Source organism: Monocercomonoides exilis (assembly GCF_001643675.1).
Source record: "Monocercomonoides exilis strain PA203 chromosome Unknown scaffold50-658552, whole genome shotgun sequence".
Taxonomy (NCBI): Eukaryota; Preaxostyla; order Oxymonadida; family Polymastigidae; genus Monocercomonoides; species Monocercomonoides exilis.
The window spans coordinates 73,810-89,169 of NW_027150595.1; the positions used below are offsets into that span (position 1 = coordinate 73,810).

A 15,360-nucleotide genomic window follows, 5' to 3' on the forward strand; every position below is an offset into this window, starting at 1 on the left:
CAAGCTGTGTTGCGACACAAAATCAAAACTGAAAAGAAAAATATCATTGATAATAATTAGAAATGATACGATTCATTATAAAGAAATTATCACAAATGTGATACCGCGAAATAGAATATGACTGAGAGACATAAGAGAGCCGTGTATTATCGCGATATTATATTGGAGTGACAAATTGCTTAATATCGAAAGGGCTTGAAGGAGGAGAAAGCTGAGTTTGCTACGAGATAAGGATAGAGAAAGAAATTGAAAGAAATGGCGAATTGATAATGCAATAAGAAACAGCGCATAATCAAGAGATAGGTGCAGATATTGAAACCGCGAAACTTTTCGAGATTAATGAGGAGGTGTAATCCGCGAAAAAAACGAGAAAAGAAGATAGAGCATGAGACTGCGGAATACAGTGAGAGGAGGATATAGAAATAATACGCAAATTGCGGTGTGATGAAATTAGAAGAAGACTCCGCATATCTCAGCTGAAACGCTGATAGACGCACTCAGCCGGACTTAGAAGAAACGGGACGATGCACTTAGAGTGAAGAAAGTCGCAGAGACATTTCAAACATTATCACAGAGAAGACTTGATTCAATTTCAGACCCGATTACTCCGGTGCACTGCGGAACTATTTAAAAACTTTCCTCTCTGAGAAGGAAGAGAGAGAAAGAAATGCAAGAAGATGAGATAGTGCAAGCCCATTTGTCCCTGAGAAACATCGGATTGACCTCTAAAGAGATGAGAAATGAGGACTTGAAGTAACCCCCAGGAGACGTTATGGGAGTTATAATCTAAGAGAAAATATTCCATGAAAGTACCTCTTGTTAGCATGGCGAGAATACGTCGGAGCGAAGGACATAGGAGCAGCAATATTGAGAAATCAAAAGAGTGAGAGAGATACGTGAAGTGCGCTGCACAAATTTTAACAATTTTAGGACAGAGAAAGAATAGATGAAACAGACCCCTCACAGATAAAGATGCCAAATGGATTGTGGCCGAATTTATTGAAACTCTATCCAATACAAACGCTTTGAGTGGAGAGATAAACGGAGCTGAACGTGAAGCATTGGAGCCTTTTAACCTTTTCAAAGAAATGAAGACGAATGGGAAAGATATTGATTCATCACCTAAAACTCACGTTAAAGATAAGCCGAGAAGGGGAAAACAATATAAATCAATGCAGTAATATACAATTATAACAAAAGGGGGAAGACACCACATATAACTCAACAGACACGCAAGCACCACAGAGGAGAACCCCTATCCTCACAGAAATTTCGTAACGTTGGAGCCAACTGAGCTGGAGAGATTGAAGGGAGTGCTCCATATTGAAAGACAATACAGCATTAAGGGAAGTGCAGATAAAGAGAACGTAAAGGAAACTATAACAATCGATATTAACAAACATTCAAACGCACTCATCGATTCAGAAGAAACGCTCCAACATTGGTTTTATTTCACCAGGACAACCTTTTAAGTTGAACATGTGTGGTTAATATAAGAGAAGGTCAGCCTGCAAATATGCAGAGAATAAAAGAAGAGTTTGAAGCTATTCAAAAAGAGTATGAAATACACGATCCTTTGAGCGTGTTATCGATAAGACATAAAGTTATAATACACATATCAAGATGAAAAGGTTTACATTGGAAAGCGAGAAATACGCACGCAAGAGGGGAGCCAGGATCAAGAGTGGACCAATAAATTTAAGACATTTAACTGGTTCAAGATATGCAATGGATCCTGTTGACGATCGACTTCTAAGAACCCCCTCGTGGAGAAGAAGAAGAGTTGGATATAAGAAGAGGAAAGAAGGATATGTGAATCGAGAAAGCAAATTCAGAGATGAAAAATTGCACCAAATATATATATAAATAAATATCAGAAGCAGGGTGAGAAGGAGATATGACGAAGGAGAAAGCGGTCAAAGAAACGAGATTTATTGTTTAGAGAAGAGAGGAAGTTAAGGGAAATAATTTGGTCACAGAACTCCTCATCCAGACCACCCTCGCGTCGGAGAACACCCCTCATAATCCCCAGCAGCGGAAGCGAGCTGACTGGAAGCAAACACACTGCCTAACAGAGAAAGAAGGGTACATACCGGAGGAAGCATGGAGTAAGATATCAAGGTTGGATGATAAAGAACTCAAGAGAAACGAATTCCCGGTCGAGAACGCCTCGGAAACACCCCAAGAAAGGGAGGGAGTAGAGACAGGAGCCGCACCTTCATCCGCAGGCTCTCCAAACATCCGCCGCACGGACGTGCTAGGAAGGAGGGTTTAAGATCATTATTGATAAATTTATAAACCGAAAATTTAATAAGAATAAAAATACAACAAAAGGGCTTTCAAGACTCATTATTGAGGAGCAAACCTGCTCCTTGCGTTTGAAGATTCGCTCCATTGCGAATTGATAAAAACGCAGTGAGACAGGTTTGCTCCGAGATAATAGGAATGCGGATGGAGAGACGATACGCGGCTGGGTGCGAAGGGGAGCCAGAAGTGTGTGGTGAGATGAATAGAAAAAAGTGCGAGATAGCAGAGGAAAGAGAAAGATCAACCGCCCGATGAGATGAGTGTGCACATAGAACCTGGACAGATTGAAGTGGAACGAAGAAACAGTTTTAGGCATAAACATACTCCTTAAATTGTTGTTGAACATGTTGTTGAGAGAAGAATTGATATTTTAATATGCAGTGTGTGATGTTTTTGGGTTGCTCTGCTGATGCAGCAGAAGAACGGGAGGCAGAGCACATCACATGCAGTTTTCTTTTCCACGCCTTGCATAAGCGAGAGTGGTTTTTCTTTCTGCTCCGTTTTTATAACACTCGCCTCACCTGATCCCTGTACTGACTGCAGGAGAAAGCTCCGAGGGGCTATGTCCCCTGCCCTCTGGTCTTCGTGACCAAGGCGAAAAGGCGAAGAAGGTGGTGAAGTGAAGCGGACAATTCATAATACACTTTTTTATTGTTTGAATGTTTTTGTCAATGTTTTCATCTCGCCCTTTTTTCCACGTCATATTTGGGAGGGCGAAGTTCTCACTTAAACCACCCATAAATCGTGATTAATACTCATTATCTCGGAGCAAACCTGTCTCACTGCGTTTTTATCAAAAAATTTACAAAAGAAAAAGAAAGAAAGAAAGAGCTCATCAAAAATAAAAATAAGTGAAACATTTTTTGCAATGATTATTTCTAATTTTTTTATTTCTCTTTTTGTGTCGCACAGAAGTTCTTTTGACTTTTGTTAACTAAATAAATGGTTGGGAAGAAATGATAAAAGGCAGACTGCTTCAATCAGAGAGGCGAGAAGAAGAGCATATTTTTTTGAAAAATGGTATTGCCTCATTTGGAACTTCATATTCTTCTTTTTATTTGTGTTCTTTTCTTTGATAATTTATTGGTTTATTTTGCAAATTTCAAAAATACATTTCACTCAAAAACGGATTCGTCTTGCCGATCCTTTTCAATTCAGACTCAGCAACTTGCAGTAACTTGTGAAGACACTCACCATCATCGTATTTGTTGGCCTGTGTTTTTTTTGACAGCATCTGCTGTTGAATGTGCCTTTCTTATTTCTTTCCATCAAAATTGTTGAATCGCACAGAACAATGCTGAACAGCAGCTGGATGGAGAGAAGACGCATTAACAGAATGGAAACGCTGCTTCATTCCGCTGAGTCTGCTTGCAGATGCGAAGGGGAAGAAGGGGAAGAAGGGGAAGAAGGGGAAGAAGGGGAAGAAGGGGATGAAGGGGAAGAAGGGGAAGAAGGGGAAGAAGAGGTCAGAGTTATCAGTCCGTTTGAAGAGGAAGTGAAGGAAGTGAAGGAAAGAGATGAAAAGAAATGAAGAGGAAATGTTGAAAAAGAAAGAGAAGACAAAAAAGATGAGAAAGAATGAATGAATGAAAGTGAGAAAGAAAGATGAGGAATATTTGAATGAATAAAAAAAGCTCGATGGAAGAAACAATAAAAAATACTTTTCAATAGAAGAGCAGAAATGCCATATGAATGGGGAAAACAATAGATTTCATTCAAAAGGAGAAGGGAAGGCTTGTCAAAAAGAGCGAAAGAAATGAAAGGAAAAATCGGGAAATGATTCATTTTGATGGAGAATTAGGTGAAAAGAGGAATATTACTTGCTAATTTCGAATTATTTTAAGATAAAAATACCGCTTTACATTTGAAAAAGAAAAACCTTCTCTTTTTGTTTCATTTCTGCTCCATTTTTTTTTTCCAGTTAACAGCAATAAAATAAAAATTAATTCTTTCACTGATTTTTTTCAAAAAGTCTTTCATAGAACTTCTTCAAAGAAACTCCAAAACGAAGGAATGACTATAAAATGCTAGCTCACAGCATTAACATTGAACTCCAACAACAAAAAAACAAAAACAAAAAAAAAAAAAAAGATAATTATCTCAATTTTTCAATTTTCTCAATTCAAACTGCTTAAAAACTCATTCAAATATGAAGGAAGAAAAGAATTAAAGAAAAGATAATTTTTCTTTCATCGCATGAATGAAAATACAATGCTTCAATTCATTTTTTTGGATTTAATGAAAAATTGAAAAAAAAAAAGCTAAGCACTGGGTTTTTCCAGGCGGTCACCCATCCAAGTACTAAACCAGCGTTGGCCGCTAAACTTCGGAGGTCTGAAGGGATCCGGTGCGTATGACCAACTATGGCCGTAACTCACACACACTTCTTCAAACATCCCTTTTATAATATTCACACAATCATTCTTTTTCTCTTTTCAATCCATTCTCATCATCAAAATTGCTTTCCCAATTATCTTCTTTCTTTTATTTTCTTTCTCTTCAATTTCAACTTTTCCTTTCTTCCCCTCTCTTTCACCTTTTCTCTTTCAAACTCTTTTTTAATCACTTTTTCGCTCTTTCATCTTTCTATTCATCATTCACTTTTTAACACACACTCTCTCTTTCTCTTTCTTTTCTTCTTTTCTTTCGTTTTATTCATTTGAGTTTTTTATCCCTTCTACATTTTTCGTATTCTTTTCACAAAGCAGGGCAGAAGATGACTCAAAAGAAGAAGAAATTTGAATTGTTGGTGAATTAGACAGACAAAATTAATTCTGTCTGCATGTGATAAGGGAGCCTCTAGAACAGGAGCGATTGAATGAATGAATGAAATGAAATGAAAGAGAAAGAGAAGAAGATGAAGAAGAAAAATTTGAAAAAGAGAATCGATAGAATGAGGATGATATGGGATGATGACGATAATGATGAATGAAGAGGAGGAAAAGTGGAGTTGAATTGAAGAGAATGAGAAAAAGAAGAACAAAAGAAGAAGGATTTGGTATTTGAAATGTAACTATTTTGTCGGTAGGGAATAGAAGAGAAGAAGGTGAAGAAGAGGAGGAGGAGGAAGAAGAAGAAGAAAAAGAAAAAGAAGAAAAAGAAGAGGAAGAAGAGGAAGAGGAAGAGGATGAAAAGGAGGAAGAGGAAGAGGAGGAGGAGGAGAGGAGGAGGAGGTAGAAGAAGAAGAAGAAGTGGAAGAGGAAGAAAAGGATAAAATGAAAAGAATGATTTTGCGCAGATGGCATTTCATTTCCAATGTTGCGAATGACAGTTGAGAAGAAGTGGAACAATTGAAATCATTTTCTTTCCAATTTGCTGTGCTGCCGGTTGATAAGCATTAACACATTGGAAGGTCCGCTCTCTGATCCAATGTCAAATGAGAGGAATTATAAAAAGAGGAAGAAGAAGAAGGAGAAGTGGAAGAAGGCGAAGAAGAAGATGATGATGAAGCTTGTGCTGAATGATTAGAATGCAACACAATAACAGCTTTTGCAAACAGAATTCATTCATCAGCAGATATGAAGAAAGAAAGAACGAAAGAAAGAAAGAAAGAAAGAGAAGCTGAAAGAGAAATGGAATGAAATGAGTTGGATGGAGCTCTTCTGGAGGAAGTTGAACGACAAATGTGAACAAGACTCATTTGAAGAAAATGAAGAAATGTTGAATGGATTCGAATTTCATAACAGCCAACAGCAGCAACAGACAGCAGTTTCATTGTGTGTTGCAACATGAGAATATGATGGCTATTCAAACAACAAATTCTCAAATGCGAAGAAGCTGCTCTTCACCACAACCAAGTTAAAAAAATATCATCAATGAAGAGATCGAAGGAGAAGGAGAAGGAGAAGGAGAAGGAACCACATGATTTGTAAAAATTACGCCTGAAATGGATTGTCCCTGGGAATGACGCTCAACATGAAAAAAAAAAAGCTGTTCATTGGAATGAGAAAAAAAGATATAAAATAAAAATAATTGGTTTTGCATTTATTATAAAAATTCCTCAAAAGAACACACCTGTCCTTTCTATCGCAAATGCAGAGGATTGTCAATCACAGATGATGCCAATCTTCATTTTCATTGTTTCTCAGTGCTTCTTTCTCCATCATCCTTTATTCCCACACAAATATTCTGCTTTTGATGTTATCATCCACTTTTTTTCTTAAAAAAATATCTCCGAATTTTAATCTTTCCAAGAGCTGTTCAATTGTTGGTATTGTTAGTTTCATTCTCATCAAAATGCTTTTCAATCGAATATGCTTTCTTCTCCTGTTCCAATTGAATACAAAAAATATGCAATTCCCATCTGTTGACCGTATCTCGACATTCAGCACTCTTCTGATATTCTCCTCAGAAAAACAAAGGAATTGGACATTTTTAAAATTAATCAGATTCTTGGACTCTGAAAAGTTGATTTATAAAAGCATCTTCTCAACAAACAAGAACGATAAAAATTGCATCCATCAATTTTTTTCATATGTTATTTTGGAAAATGAATTTCCTTCAATGATGCTTTTCACAAAAATCATCTCGCACAATTCCATCATCAATTCTCCACCATTGCTGTCTCGTGCTACCTCTCAAAATAATATCGCTCATTCCGCAGAAAATATTTGTTCACTGTCTCTCATTTTGGCAAGGAATATTTTTGTTCTTTCAAATCTGATGATCTGAATGTCCATTACTGCAAACACAAAAAAAGATTTATCGTTTTTTTCTTTCTTTCTTTGTTTGAAAAGACTTGTCAAATAACACTAGCAACGCAGAATGGTATAACAACTTATGCTTTCATGATTATTTTGAGTTTTTGTTTTGCGCCGATTTCTTCTTTCCAATGATATCTGAATTCAAATCATATGACGAATTTTCGTTGTTTTCTGTCTGCAACACATTTTCAAAAATGCAGACAACGAGTAGAATCAAAATGTTTAATGGTTTGTGGTCATTATTGCATTAAAATTCATGATTATTTCGTTTTAATTTATCCTTTATTTATTTGAAGAATTGTTTTGTGAACTGGAGCATTGCAATGAAGATGAACAAAGAAAAAAAATCGAAGAAATGAATGAAATAATTGATGGAATGAATAAGGAAGAATTCAGATCCATTTTAACATCAGAGCTGTTTTATGAAATTCTTGCAATGATTGAAAAAAAGAAAATGTCGATGGAAAATGCAATTTTGCTGCTGAAGTGCATTGGATATTACGCGACATTGAAAAGAATTGAAGTTTCTGACTTTGAAAGATCTTCGTTGAATGAAAGATTTGAAAAGATGATTGTTGAGGAAGTTAAGAAAAAAGAAAAAAAGAACGAAAATCTACTGATTGATCTTTGCGAATGTTTTGCTTTGCTGGGTGATGATGACATTTTTGATGAAATTCTTTCAATTATTGTGCCTTGCCTTCTGAAGATTGCCTCGAAGAAGGACGAGACCGAAGAAGCTCAGAAGGAAGTGGAAATAGCGTTGCTGACTTTGAGCGAAATGGGATATTGTGTATGAGCACTTCTTTTTCTTTTTTATTATATTTGCTTTTTCCCGCCTTATTTTTGATAGAATCTGGAACAAGAACTATATTTGAAGGAAATTTCAGAAATCATCACACATCAGCAGAAACACAAAAATCTTTCACGATTGGCCTATCAATCTGTTTGGAAATTTTTAATAAACAGATTTAACACCAATAAATTGTTGGAAGATACAGTTGTGAATGAGCTGCATTTTGTCGGAGAAGCAGCAAGAGAGTTGGAAGAGCTGGCAATAAATGTGAATTGGAACAGAAAAAAAGGAGAGGAAAGAGCAAAGGAAGCGAAAGAAGAGATTACATTGATGAGATGGCTGCAAACATCGAACATTTATTTTGGCGGGTGCCAATTGCAGAATGAAGACTTTGTTGAGATTTTTAGAAGCATTTCCTATGTATTTCGAGCAGCGAAGGATAATCACAGAGGAATTGGCCTCTGGTGCACTTATCCCTTGATAAATGCGGTGGAAAATAGAGTTGTGAAAGTTGATGCCTTGCTGAAAGGCAGAGCAATAGATGCTGTTCTGGAGAGGATGCAGCGACCAACGTTGAATGTCGTAATTGTATATAAATGCTTGCAATTCTTTAAGAATGTTTCAAATCGATTGGAAGAAAAGAATAAAGATGAAAAGGAAGAAGAGGAAAGAAAGGCGACGAAAAGGAAGATTTTTGAAAAGATGGAAGAAGAAGGATACGAAGATACCATCACCAGCTTTCATAAAACTTTAAAGATTTTTAACATACGATATTATTATGGACTATCGTTGAATATTTCAGATTATCTTGTGAATGTTTGAGGAAATTCATTGTATTTTGTCACTCTATATTTTCAAATTTCTCTTTTTTCATTCATTTCACAAAAAAGAAAACAAATGAGTTATCTTGTATCAACTGCTTTTCCATAACTTCGAAACGAGACAAAGAAATGAAAAAGATCAAAAAGAAGAAGAACAACAACAACGAAATTGAATTGAGAATGATAAACAATTTCTGATTGAAAAACACTCAACAAGTTTCATCCATAAGAATTTTAAATGTTGAAAATTCTGCAAATCACAGTTTCAACACGAGGATTTGAAAACACAATCTGTTTTGCTATTAACCAAAATTACATTAAAAAGGTGGAATATTTGACCTTCTGCTTCATCAACAAGGGATTTTGACTGCTTTTTTTAAAATATGCTTGATTGCTTGTTGGAAAAGTGTTTCTTGAAATTATTTCACTCATTCTATTCAGTCCTCTCACCCTCACCAACAATAAAGTGGAAGAGGATGTGATATTTCTCCTCTTTCTCTTTTCCCTTCTTTTCTTTTGGCATTATTTCAACCCTCCCTTCCATTGTCCAAATCAAATTGTTTTTCATTCGAGGCAATTCTTCATCAAAGAATGATTTCAGATCTCTTTAAATGACTCATTCAGCAGATAAGCGCGTGCTCTTTCATCCTCTTTCATTTGTCCATTCTTCTTTTTCTTCTTCCTTTTTCTTCATCATCTGCTCAACAATCATCATGTTTGGCTTTGTTTCAATCAGTAAACAATTTTCAATTCAATTCTTTTTTTTTCAGTTTTTGTTGAAAAGAGTTGTCACCTTATTTTCTTCATTTTCACCATTGTGATTTGCATTCTTGCCTTTTGCAGTAATTCATAAAAGACCTTTTTCAGGCATTTTTTGAAAATATGAAATGAAAAATGAATATGAAGCATAACAATAGTTTTTTCTGAAAAAATAAATGCACAAAGGAATAAACAAATTGATGATGTGAAATCGTGTTGCAACAAAGATGATTTGTTTTATCTGTGATCAGACTTCCATAAGTATTAATATCGTGCTCCTTTTTTTATTTTGACTTTCAATGCTCTTGCAAATCATTCTGCTTCTGGGGAATCTGCGCGGGGAAGAACTGACAATTTATATTTCTAATAAAGGGGAAGACCGCGAAGATTGCGGGGAAATGGAGCATCCGTGCTTGACATGGAAATACGCTTCGAGGCAGCATCCAGCTCCGAATAAATTGTATTTTCTTATTCCCTCAGAAGCGTTTGGCCACCCTTCGGTTGAGCTGAAGGGCCGAAGCATCGAGATGCAATCGAAGGCAGGGGCTGGATCCACGCTGATTTATCCCAATTACGCCAAGCCGTTTCCGTTTTTCAAAATTGCTTCGACAAACTTCACGCTGAGGTCGCTGAACTTCAACACAAAGGCGTACGAAGACGGAACAATCCCGTTTCTGAGCGCAGATGAGAAATGCGTTGTGATGCTTGAAGAAATTGATTTGCGAGCAAATTCGGATGACTCGGTTGATCCCACAAAAGTTGATCCGTTTATCATCTTAAAAAGTTCAACTGTATCTTTTAAAAATAGTTTTTTTGCGGATCAGCGAAATATTTCATATGAATATACCTATGATGAAAATGTTGCGTGCAAATGGAACAGTGGCTGCATTGAATTGTATGGATGCAAAACCATCATCGAAGAAACAAAATTTTGGAATGGCGTACGTGGGTTTATTTACCAGAGGGAAGGGTCGTTGACCCTCATAAATGATACATTTCAAACATGGTATTATTTGGGCTATTCCGATCTTCGAAGAACAGTGCACTGCGAGAGCGAAGGAACTTTGAGAATTTCTGCAATAACAACGTTGGACGGGAACGATGTGTTGGATGATTTGTGGATGGACATTAGTGACTGCAAAATGGAGAAGAACGAAAACGGTGGGAAATATGTGTATTTCCACGTGAATATCTCGAATGTTTCATGGAGCTGGGCACAGAAATACGAGCTTCTGCGATTTGAGGTGGAGGGCTATGGGTTTGCTCCGTGCAGAAGCAAAATTCTGATGGGCTTCACGGCGAAGGGCGCAACAGAAAAGACAGTTGTGACGATGCAGCGTCCAGACATGTTCGACAGAAAAAAAATGACGCTGGATGTGAAATACAGTGAATTTTACGGGGCGCAAAATGTGTCTTTCCAGATTGAGTATCCGTCGGGGAACGACAACGGAGCCGGGACGGATGTGACTCCAGAATTCATCGTGGAGCTGCCTGAGTCACCGAATGATCCGCGTTCAGAGGAAGAGGAAGTAAATAACCGTATCGATGGAAGAAGAAGGCTGATAATAATCATTGCAGCTTCAGCTTCGGGGTTTGTGCTGGTTGTGGCAGCAGTGACTGTCATTGTGGTTGTGCTGATGCAAAAGAAAAGACGCAAAATTCTGAAGTATGAGCATGTACCAGTCGAGGAGCATAACGAGCTGCTTTATCAATTAAATAGCCAGAACACTTGAGTTTTGATTGCTTGAAATGATTTGCGTTATTTAACAATTTCTTTGTTTATTTTTTATGAGTCTGTGAATAGAAATTTAAAGTTTGATTATTTTAAATAAAAATATCTTGATTTGTTCATGTTCCAATGTTTATTGTTTGTTTTTATTTGAAGAGTTGCGATTGTTTGCAATATTTCTTCTATTTTGTGTGTTTGCATAATTTCTTGAATGGATTAAAATACTGAAAGAAGATTATCTTCTGTTTGTTTGATGCTTGCGTTTGAATAAAATGTAAATCATTCCTTATTTCTATCGATTTTTCGAGCACAGAATATAAATCCAATTGTTCTTGAAAGCTTGAAGATTTGAAGAGTTGTTTTTGTTTTCATCTAGAAGAATTTAGATTGTTTAAGTGCTTTTTTTTGTTATTGTTGTTATTTTTCAATAAAAATGGATGTTTTGTAACTTTTTGTTCATCATCTGTTGATGCTGAATTTCAGATATATCTTTGAAATTTGGCTTTTGTTTCCTTTTTGTGAGTTGCACTTTGGAATCGCCTATTTTAACAATTCGAGCAAAATACATTTAATTGAGAAGAAGCCTTTGATTTGTTCCAAGTTTAAATATCAATTTTGCACTGACGTGACTCGTATTTGCATGATTAAAATGAGTTAGGAAAAAAAAATCTATAACAGCATTTATTTTTTGAATTTTTTTTTCCGCAAACGATAGTTTTTAATTTTTTTCGAAGTGTTTGAAAATGATAATTTTTGATGAATTGAATAACGAAATGAAGAATGATAACAGCCTGAAGATTGCATGATAATTACTCTTCAATTTTGAAAAAATAATTCTTCTTTGGTGTTCTGCATAATAAAGACAGTTCAAATTGAACAAAGAGAAATTATCTACTTGTTTGGAGAGACCATTAGATGGAGACTTCGAACTCTTTTGATAAATGCAAATGAGGAAACAATCGGAGAAAAAAAATTGATCAATTTCTTAACTAAGATCGATTGTTCTGAGGTTATTTAAAACAATTGAAAAGAATAGAAAACTGTGATTTGAATGCTTTTAAGTTCATTTATCAAAAAAACATTCCGGAGAAGAAATGTGCTTCTGATATGAATGTTATCTCATTCTTTGAACAAATTCAATTCTCAGAAAAATCAATAACGAATTAACACAAATAAGTTATTCTTTGTTGTTTCGGTTCTTGATTTTGGAATAAAACTTTTTAAAAATACTTCTTCATTTGACTTTGAAGAACTATCATTTTGTTTTTTAATGAAGTACTGAGTAGTTTTGGAATTTACTGATTCTCTTCTGATAAAAATTATGCAAAGAGAAATGAAGAAAGAACTGATTGCGAATTCAAAAGAAAACATAAGAATGGATTTGAAAGAAAAGCCAGCAAGAAGCAGCGATAACAGTGGGAAAAGATTGTGAAGAGTGTTAGAAAAAAAAGAGGAATAGAATGAAGAGGAAGAAGAAAAGGAGGAGGAGGAGGACGAAGAAGAAGAAGAGAAAGATGATGAAAGAAAATCATGTTTTGAAAGGAAATGATGAGCTGAAACAAGATAGAAAGGAGTTGTTTTTTAATTTTCATTTCATGAAAGTGAAGGAAAAATTGAAAAAAACAAAAAAATATTCCAAAAAAATCTTCAGATAATTGTTTGTTTTCGATTTTGTGAAATGAAAAAATGAAAAGAACAGAAAGAAAAAGAAAAACTTTGAGTTACAAAATGAAGTGAAATTCATTTTCCAAAATGCTTCTATTTTTGATTTGTTTGATCTTTATGTATGTACGGAATACTCTGTAATATCTGGCGACAATAAGAATCTAAATTTCCTTATTATTAAGTTCAATGTTTTATCGAGGCTAATGATGATATCTTCCAATCCCTCTTCCTCCAATCTGTCGTATATCCTTCTTCGCATCTTCCATTTGGTGAAATCAAACCTCCAATGCTTATTTCTCTGATATCTTCTGCAAAGATCCAAAATGAATATCAGGCAATTCCATTCGATCTTGTCATCCAACGACGGATGCTGCACCTCCTCCAGCATCAGGTCAACAATCCCACTCTCCAACAGATCATTAAACTTAAACGCTTTAATATGCGCCAGAATACGAAAAATTTTAAAGCAGTTCAGAAATATCTCTCCTTCATTCTCTCTTGCTGCAATGCACAATCTGACCAGAAAACGGAAAAGTTCGATATTTTCCTCTTTCCGCAATTGAAAAGTAAGAACATAATCTCTCAATGTAGATATCCATTTCAATATCGTTGACCGAGCCTCTTTCTCTTCTGCCCTTCTCTTTTCGTCCATTTCTTCTTTTTTCTTCCAGTCAATGAATCCTGCTAGCGCATCCAATTCTCTTGTAATTTCTCTCCCAAAATGCAGCTGATCTGTAATAATCCTTTCAAGTGATTTTTCTTCATACAATCGAACAATCAGGATCTGCCAGGCAGATTGGTACATGGCTCGAGTCAGATTATGGTGTCGCTGATGATATCTGAGGACTTCCGCAATTTCATCAAGATACAATTCATGTGGAACGTTCTTTTCAAAATTGAAATATTTAAAAAAAAATCTAAGAATAAAAAAAAAAAAAACGCTCATACGCAACGTTTACTAAGGATATTCAGAGAAAACAAAGCTAATTCCACTTCTTTTCGAACTTCCTCACTTTCTTCTTTGTTCAAAGCAACTTTCAGAAGACAAGACATACAAATCGAAAGCAATTCCGGAGAAAAGTGTTGTGCCAAAAATGTAAAGCAATGGCAGAGGTCAACAAGAAGCTTTTCGTTCTTGTCTTCACTTTCTTCGTCTTCTTCGTAAAAAATTATATCCTCAATTCTTTTGCTCAGTTCAGAATCATCAAAACTATTTCCATATATTTGATTGATCACTTTGCGTAACCCCATTCGTTTTAACAGCCATGTGACATTTTCAATAGATAATTTCTCTTCCTCAATCATTTCGTCCAATTTATTGAAAAGTTCTTCTGTAAAAAGAGCTTTAAATTCGAACAGATTCATAACTTCCATCGTTTTGTTCATTTCTTCGATTTTCCGTTTCTGCTCAATTTCAACGCAATGTTCCAGTTCATCAAGAAGCACTTCAAAGTCAGTTAATATTAAAAGTTTTGAATCTTTTTAAATAAAAAAAAAAACAAACTAAAAAACTTTTCATTTGAGGATATTTCGAAAGCTTCACTTTCCCATTGTTGAGGGTTGTTGTCTTCCATTCTGTTTATAATATAAAAAGATTTATTTGTGGAGTAGATCGTTAATAAAATAAAAATTCGCAAAATATCAACCTTCTTCAATTTTTTTTTCAAAATGAAAATATCGCAGATTCACACAAACAACTTTGCGTTACAAAATTGAGGTTAACAATAAACAAAAAGTAATAATGTGCTTTGTAGTCTAGTGGGTATCGCACCGAAAATTTCTTCTGTTTGATCTAAACCTTTTTTATATGTTTCATTCATCCCATAAATAATATATTTTTCAATTTTGTTGATGTGAATTCTCAAATTTTGCGAGATTGTTTTTTACATCATAATTTTTTCCAATTATTTTTTATCACAAGGCAACAAAGGTTAATGCACAAGATACGACCGGTCACAAAATTGTCAGATGTCACAGCTATCATGAAACCATATTGTGCACATAAGCGTTTTTCTGCCTATTGTGTGCGGAAATTGTGATATATGTTATTTTCAATCTTCGTGAAATTCAAAAATCTTTTCCAATTTAGATTGAAACCAATGATTTTTTTCGGGTATTTATTTGTTAGTTTTTATTATCACAGTTTTAATGTTAGGGTTAATTCAAAATCAACTTGTTAGGGTTAAATTCTGTTGCATAAATTGCTCAATTTTATTTTTTTATAAAAATTATTTAACATTGATCAAAAAAATGCTCTATTCAAATTTTGGACAAGTTAAATTGAATATGTTCAAAGCATATTTGAGTGCATTCTAGTCGTATTAAAATATTAATCTGTTTATTTAGATTATTGTTGAATATTATTGATGTTAAAAAATTTTTGATCAATACCAATTTAGAGGGAAAAAATAATTTGATTCATTTAAATAAAAGTTACCGCTTAAAAGAAAGACATAATAACTTAATGAAACAGTTAACAATAACGTTAAAATCATCCACACAAATTATTATAAACGGTCGTATGTTGTGCAATTACCGCAACAAAAAGTATTGGATCGGCTTTTTGATATTTTGTATACTTAT

At 34.9% G+C, this 15,360-nt stretch overlaps 4 protein-coding genes across 4 annotated transcripts; 3 read left to right on the top strand and 1 right to left on the bottom strand.

Annotated features, from left to right (window-relative positions):
• Positions 1–3,601: 3,601 nt before the first annotated feature.
• MONOS_18162 (uncharacterized protein) lies at positions 3,602–4,115 on the top strand (the record flags this gene model as incomplete). Its single annotated transcript, XM_067871154.1, has 1 exon — positions 3,602–4,115. The coding sequence occupies one exon, from the start codon at positions 3,602–3,604 to the stop codon at positions 3,836–3,838; it is 237 nt and encodes a 78-aa protein (XP_067720876.1). The 3' UTR covers positions 3,839–4,115.
• Positions 4,116–6,990: 2,875 nt separating this feature from the next.
• On the top strand, positions 6,991–8,719 carry MONOS_15199 (uncharacterized protein). Its single transcript, XM_067868062.1, has 4 exons — positions 6,991–7,074; positions 7,211–7,238; positions 7,307–7,800; positions 7,861–8,719. The coding sequence occupies exons 1-4, from the start codon at positions 7,072–7,074 to the stop codon at positions 8,623–8,625; spliced, it is 1,290 nt and encodes a 429-aa protein (XP_067720877.1). The 5' UTR covers positions 6,991–7,071; the 3' UTR covers positions 8,626–8,719.
• Positions 8,720–9,682: 963 nt separating this feature from the next.
• On the top strand, positions 9,683–11,116 carry MONOS_15198 (uncharacterized protein; the record flags this gene model as incomplete). The annotated part of the gene is made up of 1 exon (XM_067868061.1): positions 9,683–11,116. One exon carries the CDS (start codon positions 9,683–9,685, stop codon positions 11,114–11,116), a length of 1,434 nt encoding a protein of 477 aa, XP_067720878.1.
• A 1,636-nt stretch (positions 11,117–12,752) lies between these two features.
• On the bottom strand, positions 12,753–14,561 carry MONOS_15197 (uncharacterized protein). Its single transcript, XM_067868060.1, has 4 exons — positions 14,424–14,561; positions 14,282–14,352; positions 13,726–14,222; positions 12,753–13,663 (listed from the first exon to the last, which is right to left on the bottom strand). Exons 2-4 carry the CDS (start codon positions 14,349–14,351, stop codon positions 12,893–12,895), a joined length of 1,338 nt encoding a protein of 445 aa, XP_067720879.1. The 5' UTR covers position 14,352; positions 14,424–14,561; the 3' UTR covers positions 12,753–12,892.
• Between the last annotated feature and the right edge of the window lie 799 nt (positions 14,562–15,360).

What these genes read in the sequence shown, in the direction of transcription:
- MONOS_15197 (XM_067868060.1), bottom strand. Translation starts at nt 14,351, where the DNA reads ATGGAAGACAACAACCCTCAACAATGGGAAAGTGAAGCTTTCGAAATA. An exon ending in CTCAAATGAAAAGTTTTTTA is followed by an intron (nt 14,223 to 14,281) that starts GTTTGTTTTTTT and finishes CTGACTTTGAAG; the next exon opens with TGCTTCTTGATGAACTGGAA. An exon ending in ATATCCTTAGTAAACGTTGC is followed by an intron (nt 13,664 to 13,725) that starts GTATGAGCGTTT and finishes AATTTTGAAAAG; the next exon opens with AACGTTCCACATGAATTGTA.
- MONOS_15199 (XM_067868062.1), top strand. An exon ending in TAGAATCAAAATGTTTAATG is followed by an intron (nt 7,239 to 7,306) that starts GTTTGTGGTCAT and finishes ATTTATTTGAAG; the next exon opens with AATTGTTTTGTGAACTGGAG. An exon ending in TGAGCGAAATGGGATATTGT is followed by an intron (nt 7,801 to 7,860) that starts GTATGAGCACTT and finishes TATTTTTGATAG; the next exon opens with AATCTGGAACAAGAACTATA.